The sequence below is a fragment of the Hyaena hyaena genome, unplaced genomic scaffold (genome assembly GCF_003009895.1).
Source record: "Hyaena hyaena isolate Hyena2069 unplaced genomic scaffold, ASM300989v1 scaffold_67, whole genome shotgun sequence".
NCBI lineage: Eukaryota > Metazoa > Chordata > Mammalia > Carnivora > Hyaenidae > Hyaena > Hyaena hyaena.
In genome coordinates, this window is record NW_024080699.1 from 3176518 (window position 1) to 3190992 (window position 14475).

At 43.0% G+C, this 14475-nt stretch overlaps 1 protein-coding gene across 2 annotated transcripts in view; it reads right to left on the reverse strand.

Moving 5' to 3' along the window:
* Window positions 1-12344, reverse strand: part of PPP4R3A (protein phosphatase 4 regulatory subunit 3A) — a 39255-nt gene extending 26911 nt beyond the window's left edge. The window contains exon 1 of one of the 2 annotated variants that reach the window (XM_039232487.1): window positions 11481-12344. In XM_039232487.1, coding sequence (XP_039088418.1) covers window positions 11481-11622 — 142 coding nt within the window. In that variant the 5' untranslated portion in view covers window positions 11623-12344. The remainder of the gene's footprint in view (window positions 1-11480) is intronic. The other variant, XM_039232488.1, reaches the window with a different exon arrangement.
* Window positions 12345-14475: the final 2131 nt, after the last annotated feature.

The following is a 14475-nucleotide window of genomic DNA, read 5'->3' on the forward strand; positions in this document are numbered from 1 at the left end:
AAAAAAAAAAAAAAAGAGTTGTCTAGGGGTGCCTGGGTGGCTCAGTCAGTTAAGCATCCGACTTCGGCTCAGGTCAGGATCTCGCGGTCGGGCTCTGTGCAGACAGCTCAGAGCCTGGAGCCTGTTTTGAATTCTTTGTCTCCCTCTCTCTCTCTGCCCCTCCCCAACTCACACTTTGTGTCTCACTCTCTCAAAAAATAAACATTAAAAAAATTTTTAAATAGTTTAAAAAAAGTTGTCTAGTGTTGCATTCATAAAAAAGCAGCAAGCAAATGAATATCTAGAGTCAACATTATTAAAAGTCTTCAGCTATCTTTGTATAATTCTTCCACTGTTTTCTGTAAATACTAGAACAGAAATTGCAATCTATCATTTCCCAGTGAAATCAGAGTATTCAGGTACATTATGGATCAAACTTAACTTCTTTTTAAAGATATTGTGGCATATAATTATACTCAAAACGTGGTTTCTAGCAGAAAATACATTCCCAAAAACTTACTTTGAAATACATATTATGTCCTCAAAAACAATCCATCATCAGAAAACTACATAAATTAACACAATGAAACTGGATTAAAGATCCAAGAGGTCTTATGTCCTAGAACCAGACTAAGTAATGACTCTTTAAAATCAGGGGTGCTTGCTGCTAGGAATTTACCCAAGGGATACAGGAGTGCTGATGCATAGGGGCACATGGACCCCAATGTTCATAGCAGCACTCTCAACAATAGCCAAAACATGGAAAGAGCCTAAGTGTCCATCAACTGATGAATGGATCAAGATGTGGTTTATCTATACAATGGAATACTACATGGCAATGAGAAAGAATGAAATCTGGCCATGTGTAGCAACATGGATGGACCTTGAGGGTGTTATGCTGAGTGAAATAAGTCAGGCAGAGAAGGACAGATACCATATATTTGCACATATAGGAGGATCAGGAGGACCATGGGGGAGAAGAAGGGGAAAAATAGTTGGGGAGAGGGAGGGAGGCAAACCATGAGAGACTCCTGAATGCTGAGAACAAACTGAGGGCTGATGGGGGTGGGGGAGAGGGGAAGGGAGGTGATGGGCATGGAGGAGGGCACTTGTGGGGATGAGCACTGGGTGTTACATGGAAACCAACTTGACAATAAACTATTAAAAAATAGTAAAATAAAATAAAAGTAAAGGAAAATCAAATCAAACCAAACCAAATCAAATCAGGGGTGCTTGGGTGGTTCTGTTGGTTAAGCGTCTGACTTTGGCTCAAGTATGATCTCATGGTCCATGAGTTCAAGTCCTACATCGGGCTCTATGCCGACTCAGAGACTACTTTAGATTCTGTTGTCTCCCTCTTTCTCAAAATAAACAAACATCTGACTGACTAAATGACTGAATGAATAAAAGTTAAGCTGCACAGGGGCACCAGAGGCTTAGTCAATTAAATGTCCGACTTTGGCTCAGGTCATGATTTCAAGGTTTGTGGGCTTGAGCCCAGCATCAAGCTCTGCTAAAAGTATAGGAACTGCTTGGGATTCTCTACCCCTCTCTCTGCCTTTCCCCTACTTTCATGTGTGCTCTCTCTCAAAATAAAAAAAAAATTAAACTGCACAAAAGCACAATCTACCCCCAAAAAATTGGACATCATTGGATAAGTGATAATTAGATATGATCAAAATCAAAATCTGTGCTACAAATAATACCATCAAGAATGTGAAAAGACAACCCACAGAATAGGAAAATATCTGTAAATTATATATCTGATTAAGAGATTTTTATACAGAACTCTGACAACTTAATAAAAAGACAACCCAATTTTTAAAATGGTCAATAGATTTGAATAGACATTTCTCCAAAGAACATAATACAAATGGACCTTGAACATACAACAAGATGCTCAACATCATTAGTCATTAAAGAAATGCAAATCAAAACCAGAAAGAAGACCATTTAACACCTGCTAGGATGCCTATAATCAAAGACAGTGTTGCCAACCATGTGGAGAAACTGGATCCCTCATATATTTTGCTTGAGGTATGTAAAAAGGCATCCGCTTTGTAAAACAGTTTGGCAGTTCCTCAACTGCTAGAGTTACCAGCAATTCCAGCTTAGGTATATACCCAAGAGAAATGAAAACATATGTTCACACAAATATATGTACATGTATTTTCTTAGCAGCATTTTTCTTGTAACAGCAAAAAAGTGGAAAACAATCCATATGTCCAAAAACCACTGAATAAATACTATTCAGCTACACACAAAAAATATATCTCATAACATGGATAAAACCTGAGAACATTATGGGGCGCCTGGGTGGCTTAGTCGGTTAAGCGTCCGACTTTCGCTTAGGTCATGATCTCGCGGTTCGTGGGTTCGAGCCCCGCGTCGGGCTCTGTGCTGACTGCCAGCTCAGAGCCTGGAGCCGGTTTCAGTCTGTGACTCCCTCTCTCTCTGACCCTCCCCTGCTCATGCTGTCTCTCTCTCTCTCTCTCCTAGAAATAAATAAAACATAAAAAAAAAAAAAACCTGAGAACATTACAAGTGAAAGAAGCCAATCATAAAAGACTACATGCTGTATGACCATATTTATATGAAATGTACAGAGTGTGCAAATCAGAGAAAGAGGTATAGATCAGGGACTGTGTAGGGCTGGGAGGAAGGGAGAGTGAATGTGTAGTAACTGCTAATGGGTACATGATTTCTTTCAGAGAGGACAAAATATTCTAAAATTAGATTGTGTGATGGTTGCATAACTCTATGAATATACTAAACACTGAATTATACACTCTGAATGGGTGAATTATATGGCATGTGAATGATGATTTTTAAAAAGTGTAAATATTCTGTAGAATACCACATAGTAGTGTTAATGAACCAAATATGTGAATCTTACAAATATTTACCATATAATTCTATTTACATAAAATTTAAAGAGTAGCAAAAATCAATCTGTGGTGTTAGTACACAGGTGGAGATAGTGACTGAGAAGGGACATGGAACAGGCTTCCAGAGTGCTGGTTATTTTGCAAAACTTCATCAAGCAGAATACTCATGATCTGTGCACCTTTGTGATGTATTATACTTGAAAAGTTTATTTTAAGTTTAAGAGTAGGAGTAAACAAGGTGGTACAGAGGGGTGGATTATCACTTCAAACTGTGCTTTCAAAAAACACACCTGTAACATTGTGTCAACTATACTTCAATTAAATAAAAAAAAAAAAAAAAAAAAGGAAAGAAAAACACACATCTGACCTGGCAGCTCTAAAACTAAAAAGTGGTAGTGGTTTAACTATTATTTTTCAGGTACCAATCCCTTTTGCATTTGATTCAAAACTCTCTCTCCATAAAGTTACAGGGTTAAGGATAATTAGAAAGGAAAAACTGCAAATTGAAAGTTTGAAGTGTTCCCTCCAAAAGCCCTAGCTAAAGCAAAAATAAGCACATAACTAGAAGCTTCTGATGTTGGCAAGTTTTTCTTTTTTTCCAGGCCACTCAAGATGTTAAAGGGAAGTATCTCTTCTGAAACACACTTTCAGTCATATCCCATGACTTTGGTCTAAGATACCACCTTAGGAGGTCCAGCTCTGGTCCCCAAATACCATGCTCCCTAAGAAATCAGCAGGCTATAGAGGGGTGGAGCATGGGAAACTGCCTTTTAGTTTGGGGGCTAAGATAATAACAAAGACATATTTCTAGTTCTATATTTAGGCCATCTATTAGGTAGGTTCCCTTTCCCATCTCTTAGTTTTTACTGGATCAAGTTATGAGCACTTCTCCAATTAACTGAAAAAGATCCAGTTGAGTGTTAATATGTATTAACACAATCCTTTCTCCCACGTTTACTTGTATCGGTTGCTATAGCTACAGTACCCAGAATAGCGATTTCATCCTAGTAATATATGGGTATGGCTGGGGATATAGAGTTCAACTGTAGGTGAGAGGCATTCATCATGGTAACAGAGACAACAGGAGAGAAATGAGGAAGATGGTCCTTAGTGGCAGACGTAAAGTGCCTAAAGCAACATCACAGGAGATAGAGATGGTTCTCATCAAAGAGAACATACGCTTTTGGGGCGCCTGGGTGGCTCAGTCACTTAAGCACTGGACTTCGGCTCAGGTCATGATCTCATGGTTCATGGGCTAGAGCCCCACGTCAGGCTCTGTGCTGACAGCTAGCTCAGAGCCTGGAGCCTGTTTCAGATTCTGTATCTCCCTCTCTCTCTGACCCTCCCCTGCTCATGCTGTCTCTCTCTCAGAAATAAATAAAAAAACATTTAAAAAATTTAAGAACACATGCTTTTGATACCGGGTAGGTCCAATGTTATCTTAATAACTAAAGCACATACGCACAACAGTCCCCACCCAAACTTAATTTGAGAAACATACCCATCCTCTCCAATGAAGGATGCCTTATCCCCCAAGAATTCACTCTCACCCTCTCCATGACACCTCCTCATCATCTGACAAAGACACTGTCACAGAGACTAGAGAAAGACAAGCCTACACAGCAAACCCCAATATCAAAGTCTTGAGAAAAGCTTTCCCACTTTCAATCTAAATAGTTGGAAAGGCTATATGGGACACAAAGAAAAATCAGGACCATGATCAAACTAAGGGGACTGCATCAATACATGGAATTCAATTTGTCACTACAGAATCTATCATTCAAACCACTAGCAAAATTAACCACCCTCTGATGAACTAAAGTGTATTCCTACACAACAAAGGCCTGTCAGAGTCTATTCCAAAGAAGCTCTAATAGGCCATTTTTGCACAGACTTCCTCAAAAAAATCAAGAGGGTCCTTAATTCTTCTCTTACTATTACCCAGACTGACAATCAGCACAACTTTTTGGGAGGGCCATTTTATCTATTATCTACCAGGCTTTTAAACACATACTACTCTTTGGTCTAACAGTTCTAGGAAATTAGCCTTGGGGCGCCTGGGTGGCTCAGTTGGTTAAGCAGCGACCTCAGCTTAGGTCATGACCTCAGTTTGTGGGTCTGAGCTCTACATCAGACTCTGTGCTCACAGCTCAGAACCTGAAGCCTGCTTCAGATTCTGTATCTCTCTCTCTCTCTGCCCCTCCCTGACTGACTACTGCACACTCGCTCGCTCTCTCAAAATCAAACATTAAAAAAAGTTCTAAAAAATTCAGCCTACATCTTCACACAGTGCCAAGTATATGAATAAATGGGTCGCTAGTGGTGTTCATAATGGTAAAAACCCAGAAACAATCTCTATTCCAACTGTTCTCAAAGTGGGAGACCTCTTTGAGGGAATCTAGAAAATCAAACTATTTTCATAATATCATTAAAAGATTATTTACCTTTTTTGCCCTTATTTTTCTCAGTGTCTACACAGATATTACAAAAGATTGAATGCAGAAGCAGGTTAAGAAATTAAACCAAAGATGGGCACCTGGGTGGCTCAGTCGGTTAAGCATCTGACTTCAGCTCAGGTCAGATCTCCCGGTTCGTGGGTTCGAGCCCCGCGACAGGCTCTGTGTCTCCCCCTCTCTCTGCCCCTCCCCCACTCATGCTCTGTCTCTCTCTGTCTCAAAAATAAATAAAACATTTTAAAAAATTGTTTTAATTAAACCAAAGAGATTTGTAAAACTGCAAAACAAGAGACACTCTTCTCACTAAATTCTGACTTAAGAAAAGCTTTTTAAAGTCTTAGTTTTAAATTCTACTATGGCAAATATCAGTAGATAAAACCCACATAAAACAAAGCTTTTTGGGGATGCCAAGCTTTAGGAGTATAAAGATATCTTGGGGAAGAAAGTTACAGAAATGCTCCTCTATGCCACCAACAGTATACTTGTATGAATTAAATATATATAGTGAACTACTATGCTTTTAGATGACAGATCTGTGCATCTTAACATAAATAGATGCCCTAAATATACAGACAAGAAGGAGGTCTGTACATTCAGGAAATGGGGGAACAATGGTATAGGAGGGAAAATACCACTTAGAACGTTACCAAGACAACCGTAAAAGCTGTCAAAGACAGATAAGCAAGAAAGATAAACAATAAAACATTTAGTACAACTATGAGTATAGAGGATTTGAGGTCATTAAAAAGGTTACCTCCCTGCTTCACGACACCTTTGTTCTTCCTACAAAATGAAATGTATCCTTGACTCTATATTCTTGTATCCTGCTGCCAATTCCCAACACACCTCTATCAAAACAAATAGCTCCGGGGAGTGGGGTGAGAAGTAGTTGGTAGTGCACTAATGAAGTATGATTCCAAAAGTGTTTGAATCAGAGAACCTACTACTAGTGCCAGCCGCCTAGATCCAGCCAGCAGACAGCCTGTTTGGGTTATAGTCTAACACACATCCATACACTGAATTCACGCAAATGCTTTAAAATTCAAAGATTTTACATTTAAAAATATCTACGTCTGGCTGAGCGCAAGAAAAAAAGACCACAGAACTAAACTATATAATCAAAGAGTCTACAGAGTAAGACTTATGGTTAGAAAATACAATACCTCATAGAGTTGCTATATTAGCCAAAAAATTAAAGTGCCGACCCCAGCATCTACTACATTACCAGCACAGGTATTTGGGTTTTTTTTAGACCATGGTCAAAATATCATTTCACTGGCATCACTGCGCTGTTGAAGAGTAGAAAAATTAGTTAATGCTAACGATACAGAAACACATTACAATGAGAGGTTAATCAACAGGTTTATTATATCGCTTAAGAAAAACACTGTAGTAAATAATACTTAGGAAACATTCCAAGAAAACTGTTAAGATTTTTCATCTTCTGATACAGTGTTATTTAGCTATAAAGCCTACTTGATTAGAAGGTAGCATTTCCCTTCACTGGAGAAATGAGATATTATAGTTTCTGTAACTTTTACGGTTCTATTTTCAGCCAACCAATCAAGTACAGGTTGTTAAAGAAACGGTTTAGATTTGTATAAATTAACTTAAGGATTTCAGAATGAACAGGTCCAGCTCTGTCACTCCACAGTAAGCAGTTAATATCTACTCATCTCTGATATACTAAATCAATGCTCAAAACTAAGGGCAGGAGCTTAAGTACTGTGCTTCATTAGAGAGAATAAAACACCAACAAAAATGAGTTATGGCAAGTCCAAGATATCATGTGGATAGGACACCAGTGTACCCTTTAAACCTATAGCAATTCTGTGTTCCAAGTTCCTCTGTCCTGATTTTATGGCTCAGGTTACACACAGCATTTAAAAACTGAAATGTTGGGGCGCCTGGGTGGCTTAGTCGGTTAAGCGTCCGACTTTCGCTTAGGTCATGATCTCGCGGTTCGTGGGTTCGGGCCCCGCGTCAGGCTCTGTGCTGACTGCCAGCTCAGAGCCTGGAGCCTGTTTCGGTCTGTGACTACCTCTCTCTCTGACCCTCCCCTGCTCACGCTGTCTTTCTCTCTCTCTCCTAGAAATAAATAAAACATTTAAAAAAATAAAAAAAAATAAAAATAAAAATAAAAACTGAAATGAAGCTTCAGGGGGGAAAAATGATGATAGCATTACATTACAAAGTTCCACACCTGTGCAAGCCTTCACTAGAGTCCCACCGGATCACCTACACCCTACCTAGCTGGTGGACTTCAAACTGTCAGAAGTTACCACCAGCAACAGATGATAAATAAGGGCTGCTTACCCTACGCCTACTATTTTTCTACAAAAGTAGGTCTACATAAGAAAGAAAAAAGAGGGGTCTTTAAGTGAACTTTTCAAAGTGAAATATTTCTCCCACTACTGATACTGAGCTCTTCTTAGCAGCTAAAGCTAGAATGCTTACTGTACACAAGATTCTATACTGCTTAATAATTTATGAGGGAAAAAAAAATGCTGATACTATCTCTGTTCAAATCACAACAACCCAAACAAAACAAAACAGGCTTTCCACCTCAAGTGTTCTGACCTCCTTTTCTAATTATAGTGGGGGTGAGGCACTACCTACAACTAAGTTCTGTAAGAAGCAGAAGCACAGGATTCTAGTTTGTACCATCAGCTAGCAGTGCTACCTTAAACAAAAACACTTCCCCATGTTTCATTTTCTTCATGTCTCAAATAATACTGAAAATTTAACCTTTTAGACTCTGAAACAAGTCAGACAACACATGAAACTATTTTGAAATGTAAAAATTACTTAAAACCAAATATAAGAACACTATTCTTGATTTTGGCAAGTAATCCAGAATAAAGAGCATGGAGATGATCTTATGTGTAAAAAAAAAAAAAAAAGAAAAGAAAACCTATCCTTCACCACGTGGAGAAATTGCAAATTCTTTTATCAATTCTAAAATTGGAAGATGGAAGTGGTAAAAGCCATAATGAAGACATTAGAATGATGTGAAATAATAAACTGAGAGGGCAAGGTAAGGGACGACATTATTATCCTTCACTTCAAGCAACTTAACAGGTATAGCTTAAGCTGAAAGAAGATTTAAAAAAAAAAAAAAAATACCAAGTAATTTTTATTGTTAGATGGAATTTTGCAGGTACCTGTAAAGGTACCTGCTTCTTACAGAGAAATGAGGTAATGTCTTCATTAAAGAAAAGGTTATGTCCATATAATATATTTTACCAGTAGGAACCTACTAAGGATGCAACCTAAAAAATGGGCTCAAAGCTTGCAGGACATCCCTCTCCTCCAAGGCAAGGTGGGCTGCAGATTTGCCAAGCCACTCAGTTCAGAGAGGAAAGGCACACTGACTCAGAAAGATGCGCCCAGTCAACAGGGAGGCGACAAGTACTTCCATTCAGAAATGGCCTTCCTAATTTTCAGTGTTGTATATAAAGGCCTCTAACAAGATAAAGGGGTCATTTTATGGAAAATCAGAAATACTCTTCATTTTGTTCACCACAATAAATACAGAAATTCTCAATTATCCTATACTGGAGAAGAGGAGAAGCCCACAGTAATGGATGACCCAAATCAGCGCTCCATATAAATAAAAACTTTCATGTGGCTTGGAGATACACTATAATTTTAAATATCTTTAGGCTAAAAATTATTTTTATGTTCTTTGAAATAAACTTTTGAGTTTGTTAAGTATAAAGCAGCAAATGCAAGTAAATAGCAATAATGAGAGTTTAACAGGCTAGAAACAGTGAATGACAAATAGTAACAATCTCAAGCCGGAGGCTAGCTGTCTGAGCCTTAAGTTTCCCCATCTGCAAAATACTACTACTAATAGTACCTATACCAGATGATACAAGTAAACAGTCTCTGGCACATAGTAGGTACTCAGTATTTTTTTTTACTTTTGATCCTATTTGGAGATTTCCTATTAGAAAAAACATTAACCATCAAACTAGAGATTTTAAAAAAAATTTTTTTTAGTATTTATTTATTTTTGAGAGGTAGCATGCACAAGGTGGGGAGAGGCAGAGAGGGAGAGAGAGAATCCCAAACAGGCTCAGCACTGTGGGTGCAAAGCCTGGTGCAGGGCTCGATGTCACAGGATCCCACTAGCTGTGACATTGTGGCCTGAGCCGATATCAAGAGTGGGACGCTTAAATGACTGAGCCACCCAGGCACCCCCAAACTAGGGATTATTTATGACATTATTTCATAAGTGTGCTGGAATTTTCTAAGCCCACTCTTTGGATTTAGTTTTCCTTACATTTAAACTTAACAAGGGCACATCAGTTATATTTATTTCAGCTCTCTTTCTCTATCAATAAATAAAAATAAAATTAAAAGATAAAAAATTAAAACCATTTTGTTTTTGCCATTCAACCTGTTTTATCGCAGAGTTCCAAACTTTCCAAAAAGAGGAAGGGCATTTAAGGGCTATTTCCAAAGAGGTAAAAACTAAAATGTAAAACAGCCAGATCCCTACATTAGAACGTTAGAACAGTAGGATTCCCTAGGATAGTAGGACATTAAAACACAACACTTAATACTTTAAACAGAAAACTCTGTATAATGAGTCCAATTAAATACATGATGTGAAGATTATCCATGTTATTTTAAGTTAGGAGATTTCAAAAAATTGACTTCAAATCTACCCACACTTTCATTTGGAAGTTAACCTACAAAGCCGATAATTTCAACTCATTATGTAAAAAGTTTTCCAAACATCCAAAGGAGATGTTAGAGTGGTGGTGACTATGTGACAGTCACATACAAAAGCATACTAATGCATTCAAACTTGTATTTTTAAGAGGCAAACAACAGACCTCAGAAAAATATATCCAACGTGTTCAAAATCCTTCAAATGGCTCCCACAGGAAATAATCTCCCCAATTAAATTATTTTGGGCAGCCTTACAAAGATAACCTGTGGACAATATTACTCCAAATTACAATTTTTCAAATCAAATTGAAAATCGATGTCCCTCGAGTGTTCAATCACAGAAGGGGGAGTCTTGTTTGTTTTTCATGGAATTGGGAGTTCTGGGTTGAAAGTCCAAGTAAAATTCCTTGAAATGAGTTTGTAATAATTCTGATACAGAACAACTACAATCCTAATAAACTGAAATAGCTGGAATAGAAATTATATACTAACATAACAGGACCAGTTTTCAAATTCAGAAGAAACAACCTGAAAATACTTTCACCTGATGTGAACATTTTAAGTGAAACTCAAGGTATCCCACAGAGGGAAGTGGCAATCCCTAAAGAAAAGAAGTCTTGAAAAATGCGAAACACTTGGTCTTTGAACCGTGAGAGCTATTTCAATATGTGAAGCACAGGCACTAAGGCAGATTTAAAAGGTTTTAAAGTTATCGGCCAATTTCTCCCCACCTGTTAACTGAACCAAATTATGAAAGCAATCAAAAAAAAAAAAACCTCGTATAAAATTATTCCACGCTTGCAAGAAGTTTACACAAACTATACACAAAAATCGGTATTACTAGTGGAAACGACAACACTGGGGAACACAAATCGACCTTCTCACGGCAAAGCAGCATTTTCTCTGCAGAAAGCAGAGTCGCCAGATTCAGGAACCAGTGTTGCCAACCTGCAACACGATCAAAAGAAAAGAAAAAAAAAGTAGCAGAAAAACATTTTTAAAAAAAGGGGGGGGGAGGGCAGAGCAAAACGTTCTCCAAAGAGAGAAACACCTAAGAACTTTCTTCGCTCCGAGGGAAAGTTTCACGTCTGTTTTACAGATGAGTGAACCAAAGGCTGGAGACCGGATTAATCAGTGCCTTTCTCAAGGTCACTCTAGTGCAAAAGAACAGTCGGGGCTCCGGATCTTCGGCCCCCGACCTCTCCACACGCCCAGGCGGCACACTTCACGCGGGCTGGGCTCCCCTCGTCCCCGCAAGTGCCACCAAGCGCTGGAAGGAGGGGACATTTCGAGCGCTCTCCGTGCGGCTACGCTCCGGGAGGGCCCGGGGTGCCGGCGGCCCGTCCTCTCCGACGGCGACGGCCGCCCCCAGCCCCAGGCGCCCCCTCCCTTCTCGCTGGGCGCCACGAGCCCCAAGCCCAGCGGGGAGGAGGCCCGGGGCCGGCAAGGGTCCCGCCGCAAGGGCTTCACTCACCATCGCTCTCGGCCCTGACAAGCAGGGACATGCCCTTCAGCCGCTCCACGTAGCCCGACGACACATGCCCGGTGCCCCGGTCGTCCCACTGCCGGTCCTCGTTGAGCGTGTAAACCTTCACCCGCCGCCGGGTGTCGGTCATCCTGCCGCCCGGGGGCCGGGGCAGAGGCCCCGCCGGAGTCGCCCAGGAAGGGGGGCCGGGACAGGCGGGAGCCCAGGCAGAGAACGCCCGCAAGCGGAGGACTCCCGAGCCTCAATGCCGCCGCTGGCCGCTGCGGGGCCGCGGGGCCGCCCGCATGGCCCGCTCCCGGGCCCGAGCTCCGGGCCCCGGCCTCTCCTCGCCCCCGACTCCTCGGCGCTATTGTCCGGGCCCGGCGAGCCCGGCCGCCCCGACAGGGGCGCGCAGCGCCTCGCAGCCTCCCGCCCCGATGCGGTAGGAACGCGGGGCGCCGGTCACTGCCCTGCTCCCGCCTCCGCCATGATCTCCGCGAAGCCGCTTCCCGCGCCGCCGCCGCCTCCTCAGGCCGCCGCCGCCATGTTTTCCTTCCTTATACCTGGCCCTGCCACCGCGGCCAGCGGCTCCGCTCCGCTCTCCCGCTTCAAATGTCCCCAGCCGAGGGGCGCCTGCTGCCGCTGCGACTGCTACCACTGCGCGGGAGACTTCGAGAGCCCCCGGGCGCACAAGCCCTCCTGGCTCCTGGAAGTCCCTTTCCCTCTGCCGCTGCCACCGCCTCTTCCGTCTTCCTCACAGAGCCAAAGCCGCCGCCATCTTGGTTCGCCCCTCAATAGCGGCGCGCGGGGCCACCCAGGCAGCAGCTGCAGGGGCGGCCCGCTGGCCCCACCATTTAAAGAGACAGGAGCGAGGCCGGCAGCCTCGCTGCGGCGGAGGCCTCGGACGGAGGCGGGAGGCGGGCGCCGAGTTGCCGAGGTGGCGGGAGCGCGGGGAGCGGAGGAGGCGGAACGCTGGTCGCGCCGGTGACGGCCCGGGGCTCCCTCGCGCTCCCTGCACGCACCGTCGTGCGAGCGCGGGGCGGTGTGTGCGCCGTCGCGCCCTGTGTTCGTCATCAGCCCCGCTCGGGGATTCGAAAGGGGCGTGGAACTCGCCTTCGGCCTTGGCGCGCTTGCCCGCTGTGCGCCCGCCGCCCGCCTGGCGTCTCCGGCTCCCGGCGCGACTGCCTTCGCGGTGGCTCAGCGTCCGGCAGCTGCTGTCCCTCCCTGGCCTGCAGGCAGGGGCTGGGCCGCGTCGCCCTGGGGCCCCGTCGCGGCGCGTCCGCCTCCGCGAATGTCCTCTCCCGGCCTCCCTGGGGCTGGACTGGGCTCCCCGAGCGCAGGGGCCGGGAGGCGCCGGAGCCTCGCGGGGTTCAGGCGTTTCTCCTTCGGGGAGACATTGAAAAGCTTCCGGGAAAGGCCGCAGGTTTGCAGGGCGGGTCTTGGGAGCCGCCGTGGGGCACGCACTGGGGTGGCGAGTCCAGAAACCGGACGGCTGGCGCCAGACCCCGAGTGACAAGCCTAAAACCTCCCCTTACATTCTGGCTGCTCCTGCCATTCCTTTATTCTTCATCAGAACTGTTCTTTTCTAGTCCTCCATATTGCAGCAAAAAAAAAAAAAAAGGATCTTCAAAGGCTTACGAAACCAGATAGGGATCCGATACTGTGTGATCGGGATGACTAATTCTCAACGTTAGATATTAAGCACTGCTAAACTTCACAAAGGAATCAGATTCTCATTCCAAATGCTCATGCAAGTGAGAGCCACCGTTTGGGGGGCTTTTCCCACTTGCCAGGCCGTCTAGGTCATCGCTGTCCGCTAGAAATAAAATGAGCCACGTGTAATTAAAATTTTACAGCAGCCGCTTTTTGAAAAAGGACAAAGAAACTACTGCAATTTGCTTTAATGTGTTTTATTGAATCCAGTAGCTTCAAAATATTCCTATAAAATTAATGACATTTTATCGGTGTTTCGAACGAAGTTCAAGACGCAAGGTGTGTTTTACTCGTGGTGTAAATTTCTACTTGGAAGCTAAGTTTTCATTGCAAATAATCTGTAGAGTTTATTAAATTTACAACTGAAAAAGATTCACACTATCCAGTAATTTGAAAAAAGATTTTCCAAAAAGAAGCATCGATTTCTGAATGCAAAATTTAATTAAAATTAAGTAAAGTTTAAGTTTCAGTTCCTCGTCCCCTCGCAAGCCACATTTCAAGTGCTCAGTAGGCAGGTTCGGATGCTTAACATCACCAAGAATCTCATCTTTAGGCTGCAATGCGGTTCGGGTACCACCCATCTATACTCAGAAAGAGGCCCTGACAGCATGACCAGTGCTGAGGGTTTTACCAGGATGTGGGATTTTCTGTTTTAAAATCAGAAGTTGGGGGGAGCCTGGGTGGCTCAGTGGGTTGGGCTTCCGACTTTGGCTCAGATCATGATCTCGCGGTTTGTGGGTTCAGGCCCCGTGTTGGGCTCTGTGCTGACTGCTAGCCTAGAGCCTGGAGCCTGGAGCCTGTTTCGGGTTCTGTGTCTCCCTCTCTCTCTGACCCTCCCCTGTCACACTGTCTCTCTCTCTCTCAGAAATAAATAAAAAACATTTTTAAAAAAATAAATAAAAACAGAAGTTGGGACCTTCCCTCCCTCCCCCGACCCCCTCCCCCAGTCAAATACAAAGATGTGCTTACAAAGAACAGCTGCCAACTTTGATTTGCAAACAAAAGTGAAAAATAAAAAAAAGGCAGTTTTCTCTAAAAAGTAAAATGCAATACTTTCAAGCATGAGGGCATGACAGCGATTTTGTCCACTTTAGATGCAGTAAGATACCACTATATTCATTTGTTACTACTTCCTTGATCCTCAAACCAAACATGAAATACTTTGTGGAAAAATCAGCTGGTCCCTGCCTTCACTCTCACCTCCCTCCTAAAACATGCTCTGTATTATAACTGGCGGTGCTTTTGTCCAAATGGAGTACGATCTAGCCAGCCAATATGTTTTTATTTCTAC